The 6,736-nt window shown below is 33.5% G+C and overlaps 1 protein-coding gene across 1 annotated transcript; it reads left to right on the top strand.

Annotated features, from left to right (window-relative positions):
- Positions 1–215: 215 nt before the first annotated feature.
- On the top strand, positions 216–6,337 carry LOC117099873 (ATP-binding cassette sub-family E member 1-like; the record flags this gene model as incomplete). The annotated part of the gene is made up of 9 exons (XM_033239391.1): positions 216–338; positions 1,563–1,700; positions 2,403–2,472; positions 2,661–2,757; positions 2,998–3,087; positions 3,294–3,415; positions 4,059–4,208; positions 5,159–5,293; positions 6,123–6,337. Coding segments are annotated over 9 exons (1,125 nt in total), but the record flags the coding sequence as incomplete, so codon positions are not given.
- Between the last annotated feature and the right edge of the window lie 399 nt (positions 6,338–6,736).

Raw genomic sequence — 6,736 nt, forward strand, 5'->3', positions numbered from 1 at the left:
AAAATTTTTTTTAAAACAAAAATATGATCGTTTTTCCGTGAAAAAAAATGACAATCGCACAGTTTTCACGATGTTTCTATGGTTTTACAAAAAAAAAAAAAAAAAAAACTTGTTTCCACCAAATGTTTGCAATGTGACAGCAAACAAACATTTTTTTTTTTAGGCCTAAAGAGTCTGACTACCCAACCATTATTCTATGATTTTTCTTCCTGCTGTTAAGGCTCCCAATTCCCAGGGCAGGAGAGGTTCTTGGACTGGTGGGAACTAATGGAATTGGAAAGTCAACAGCACTCAAGATCCTAGCTGGGAAAGTGAAACCAAACCTCGGCAAATTTGATGTAGGACGTTATTCTCATTTTTGTAATTTATTAATTTTATTTGTTGTTTTAGAGAAAATTGTTACATAATTTGCAACAGTTTACCTTTTTACAATATTTTTTTAACTATAACTATAACTTTTTTTTAATATTGTCAGAGGAGGGTGGAAAAGAGTGCACTGAACTCTATAGGTCTGTCTTTGACAATAAAAAAGCTATTCTATGCACTTATATAATCATGATGTGCCCATATATGGTATGATGTGATGTTATCCAAAAACCAAAAGGTCCACTGATTAATCTCAGATAAGGTAGTATAATACATACTCCAAGTATCAAAATGCGCGCCATCAAGTCGGGATTCAATATTTCGTCATTAATTATGTCATCATCAGGAATGCTGATGGTGACATAATGAATGTCGAAATATTGAATCCCGACATGTTGGCGTGCATTTCGATACTTGGAGTATGTATTATACTCTTATGGGATGTTATCGTGGCCATATTTAGAAATGTCACATGTTTTTGTCAAATAAAATTTGATAGTATGGAAGAGCTGTAGAAGAGTTGGAATACTTTATTTTTTAATTTGATGGTCGTGTATGAAATATGGCTGATGAGTACGTTAACAAACAGTATACCTTCCAGAAAGGAGAATGTCTCCCAGCTTACTGCCCAAAACACTAGTACTGTACTAAAAGATAAGTTTTCAGACTACTTTTGTGGGCTGTTTTTGGTGGTTTCACACAATTAAGTTTAAGCCCTGAAGCCAATAAATGTGATTATAATATAGACCAACATATTGTTAGTAACTTTCTATGCCAGTTTTAAAATTAAATCTGAATGTTTGAGTTTGAGTTTCTTTATTTAGTAAACAAGGTCATAAAATAGTACAAAAACAAACATACAAATTGATAAGAGGTTTATTTAAACTGATATTGATATAGATATTTTTTTGACAGTTGTAAATGTTTTTAAATCAAAGGTTGTTAGTACTTCTTAATGTATTTTTATGTCTATATTTACATAAACCTTTTATATGTATTATTTGTATTTATATGTATTTTAACCTGTTAGTGGTGGTTGTTATCGCTGTTGGTTAATACGAATGGAATAAAGGAAAAATAATAAAAAAGAATCATCCAGAGCTCCTATCTGTGTGATTGGCTGGGATTCAGTGTTTGCTGATGATAGGTCATCAAAGAGCTAGATTTAATTTGGTTACTAACAATTTATATTTCAGGATCCTCCAGATTGGACAGAAATCTTGAAGTATTTCCGTGGATCTGAGCTACAAAATTATTTTACTAAGATTCTTGAAGATGACTTAAAGGCTATAATCAAGCCCCAATATGTGGACCAGATTCCCAAGGCTGTCACGGTAACAATCACTTACATAATAATTTTAACAGTAATCATAATAAAATATTGGTGTCCAGTGACGTATCTAGGAGTCGTGAAAGGTAAAGCGGGGATCGATGATTAATAGCCTGCAAGTTAATAAGGCAGTTTTTTGCTTCAAACATTTTAATAGGGGGTGGGTGATTGTGAGCTCCTTTAGGGGGGGTGGGACCTCCCCTATATACACCACTATTGGTGTTGTGGTCACACCCAGTAATATTTGCACAATGTTTGGCCAAATTAACAAAATTACTAGTTTCTCGTCGCCTAGTGCATCCATTTTCTCTGCCTCACCAATTTTTTTTTTTTTTTTATTTATTTTACCAAATAAGTCACATTAGTAAAAGTCCTTCGCGATTGTAGTTTGGGATACATATGGTATGAATCATCATGTCTAGTGCTTCTTTTATTTGCTTTCAATGTGTCTACTTGGTAAAAGTGAGAAAGTAATAGCTGTTTCCCATCGGCCATCTTGGATTTGCCATCTCGGAGTAAAAAAAAAAAGTTCCCTTATTCTCCTTTTTTTTCCAAATAGTTTCCTTTTTTTCCAAATATTAGGACGAGAAACTACTATTTTTTTTTACTTGGCCTTGAAGATATCAAAATAAAAACATTTACATTTATCCTATACACTTGTTATTTTTATGGTTTAAAACAAAATTGTTTTGTTATTTTTTCACAGGGAAGTGTGAAGTCAATCCTAAACAAGAAAGATGACACTAACACACAAGTCCATGTGTGTGAACAGTTGGGTAAGTGGTCATTTCATGAACAGGTATTTGGTCAATTTGACCTGCTTGACCTAGTGCAATGACACTAGGTGTTATAAAGACAGAATAATACCTGCAATATTATTATTTTTTCTTGTCTTTCTATAATAAATATACATTTTGCTCTGAAAAAAATTTACTATTTAATAATATTCAACATGTTTTGTTAGATTTGACCAAACTTACAGAACGAAAGGTGAACGAACTTTCTGGAGGTGAACTGCAAAGATTTGCATGTGCTGTTGTCTGTATACAGCAGGCAGATGTGTAAGTACACTTTAATCTCTTGGTCCCTTATTCAATTCCCATCTTTCCTTGTATTTCAGCTAGAGGCTGAAATGCAAGTTACTATAATAGTGCACTGTCTTTCGTATGCCAATCACAGGATGAGAATTTCAGGATACTTACATTTTCAAAAAACTAAGACTGGAAACTCTAAATAAATGGCACTTTTAACATCATGTGCTATTTTTGTTTTTATTATGTTATATTTTTTATAAACCACAGATATATGTTCGATGAACCATCAAGTTATTTGGATGTCAAACAACGTTTGAAGGCTGCGCTCACGATACGATCCTTAGTTGATGCCAACAAGTAAGTTTTCTTACTTTTTTTTGTGTGGTAGTGCTTCAAAAATTTTATCTACGAGACCTTCAGGCTGAGACATGACATGAATCTTTGTTTCTTGTGACTTCAAAAGCGCCTTGAGATGGTTTTCTGTGGAAGGCGCTATATAAATATATGACCATTGACCCTTCAGGGTGAGACATGACATGAATTTTGTTTGTTTTATTGTTTAGATACGTAATCGTCGTTGAGCACGACTTAAGCGTGTTGGATTATTTATCTGACTTCATTTGTTGTTTGTATGGTGTACCTGGTGCGTACGGTGTGGTCACTATGCCCTTCAGTGTAAGAGAAGGTAAGTCACTGAAAACACTTTTTCCTATCTATTTAGAGCTCACAGGGTTGTAGCTGTAGAAAACTAAGGGGGGTGGGTAGACATTTTATGGTGGGTAGATGTGTGGCGGGCCATGAAATTAGCTATAGACTAGGGGGAAAACTTCAAGGCTGGGTGCCCCTGCCCAACTCCATCCACCGTAACTACATCCCTGACCTCAGAATGAAATCCTATTTTTAGATATTTTTATTTAAATTGTTTGTTATATGAGGATTGCCATCCCAAAAATCAGCACACTGTCACTGATTGATAAACTGAGTAATTAGCATAAGAATGTGGCAGTATTGTGTACTTTGGCAACAGTTTAAGTTGATTCCAATAAATGAACTATCATTTTAAAGCTTTCAATATGGAGAATAAGAATATATTAAATCACTTTTCATTCTTTGGTCTCTGATGGTTTTAGGCTGGAATCCTCATATTAAATTTTGCTCACAACTGAAATTTGAACAAGCCACATCATTAAACATGCTATGTAAAACTAGTCTACTCAAAATATGGTAATAAATATATAATGCAGAGGAATAAAAAAAAAAAGGAAGTAAACAATATACACCACATTATTGGTTCGTAGTTATGCATCACATTTTGTTTGTCTTTAAAGGTATCAACATATTTCTTGATGGATACGTCCCCACCGAGAATCTTAGATTTAGAGAGGTGTCTCTCATTTTTAAAGTATCAGAAAATGCTGAAGAGGAGGAGATAAAGAGAATGAGTCGCTATAGTTACCCCAAAATGGAAAAGTCACTTGGTAGGGAGGCATTTTGTATCATCTATAAATATTTAGTCTTATTGACTTCATCATTATCATCATAGTCATAATTATTATTTGCAACCAATTCAAATTTTGAATGAATCGTTCATTACTATAATTAGCCTTTATCATTATTGTCATCATCATCAAATTCACCATGTTCGTCATCATTATCAAAATCATCATCAAAACACTAGTTGACTATCACATTTGATAATATTCCTTGGTTTTGTGTGTGACTTAACCTGAATGGACATCATACATTACTATAATTAGCCTTCATCGTTATTGTCATCATCATATTCACCATCATCATCATCATCATCAAAATCATCATTATCATTAATAAACAAGTTGAGTATCACACGCAATGATATTTCTTGGTTTTGTAGGTGAATTTAACCTGAATGGCCATCATAAATTACTATAATTAGCCTTTATCATCATTGTCATCATCAACATCATATTCACAGTCTTCATCATCATTATCAAAATTATCATCATCTTTATCATATTCATCATGATCTTAATCAATATACAAGTTGACTATTGCATGTGATGATATTTCTTGGTTTTGTAGGTTAATTTAACCTGAACAGCCACCATACATTACTATATTTAGCCTTTATCATCATTGTCATCATCAACATCATATTTACAGTCTTCATCATCATTATCAAAATTATCATCATCTTTATCATATTCATCATGATCTTAATCAATATACAAGTTGACTATTGCATGTGATGATATTTCTTGGTTTTGTAGGTGGATTTAACGTGAACAGCCATCATGCATTACTATAATTAGCCTTTATCATCAGAGACATCATCAACATCGTTATTAACCATCTTCATCATCATTATCCAAATCATCATCATAATTTTCATCATCATGATCATTAATTTGTTGAATATCACATGCGATTATATTCCTTGGTTTTGTAGGTGAATTTAACCTGAATGTTGAACGAGGCGAATTCACCGATTCTGAAATCGTTGTTTTACTTGGTGAGAATGGAACAGGGAAGACAACCTTTATCCGAATGATGGCAGGCCATCTCAAACCAGATGATGAATCAGGTAAAAAAAATTTTAATTAATTTTAACACATTCTACAAGTTCGATTATATACACAGTTTGAATGAACTGGCTATGAATGATGGCAGGCCATCTCAAACCAGATCGCTATTAATGACATTGTACTGTATTGGTACGGTCATTTATAATGCGCCTCTTAATAAAGCGCAGTTTTTTTCCCTTGTCATTGGGTCCACATGCTATAAGTGTTGCTGCTGGCAATCAGTGCAGGAACAGGCAACCCCACCATGTACCCATTTATACTCCTGGGTGGAGAGAAGCAATGCAGATAAACTGCATTGCTCAAGGACACAAGCGAAGTGCACAGACAGTGAGGGGTAGAAACCCCGACCTCGAGGTTGGAAAACCAAACCGTTTCCGCTTCGCCAAACTGTCCTTTACATTATTAAACGAACATAGTGCCTACTCCTATGTTGTTCAAATATTCAATTTCTCTATTATGTAATTAAATCAGTCATTCAAGTAATTTGTGTTGAGCCATAGTCCATAAGACAAATCTGTAAGTAAGGTCTTAATTTTCCTCTTAAAAATAAAAATGTCATCATCTGTTGTCGTACATACTTACATGTTAAATGTTATAAATAAAATTTAAAATACTTTAAAATGAAATATTAATATTAGTGTCATCGTCTATTTTTGTTTTTCATTTAATTCTTGTTCAGTGTTTTTTGGTTTTTTTTATCTTACAAGCATTGTCAGTAGTTAATGTGCACTTTGAGTAATGCCATTGTCATAATACCATTGAACATTGCATTCTGCTGTGAATATTGGTGCATATACACATCTGTTTGGATTGATTGATTTTTTTAAGTGACGGTACCTCAATTGAACATAAGTTACAAACCTCAGAAAATAAGTCCAAAGTCTACGGACACAGTACAGCAGTTGCTGCACAAGAAGATACGGGACTCCTACGTACATCCACAATTCATCACTGACGTTATCCGACCGCTGCAAATTGAAAACCTTTATGATCAGGAAGTAGGTTTAATATGCGATTTGAAGATTTAGTAATTACATATTAAAATCATACATTTTAAATTATTAAAAAATACGTAACATTTTTTAAATAAAAATATAAATAGTATAAAATCAATAAAAATGATAAAAGTAATTGAACGGACAAACATGGATCCATATCGACTTCTTGCTACAAATAGGTGGCTGGACAAAAATATTTTGGTGATCCAAGTTATTGGGACAGTGGTCCCTAATATTGTGGTCTAAAACACATTTTTGGATCTTCCTAACCCATTAAATCTCTCCTCATGACCCTTAAAGCTACCTTCACACCGAAACCCGGATCTGGTTTGGTGCCGAGACAAAAAAGATCATGAAAAATGGTTTCAGTGATAAAGAATAGGACCATTCACATCAAATTCATACCATTTCCAAACTTTACTCCGGAGTGATAGATTTGAGACC

The sequence above is a fragment of the Anneissia japonica genome, unplaced genomic scaffold (assembly GCF_011630105.1).
Source record: "Anneissia japonica isolate Jap-2015-1 unplaced genomic scaffold, ASM1163010v1 scaffold42618_len6791_cov262, whole genome shotgun sequence".
NCBI lineage: Eukaryota > Metazoa > Echinodermata > Crinoidea > Comatulida > Comatulidae > Anneissia > Anneissia japonica.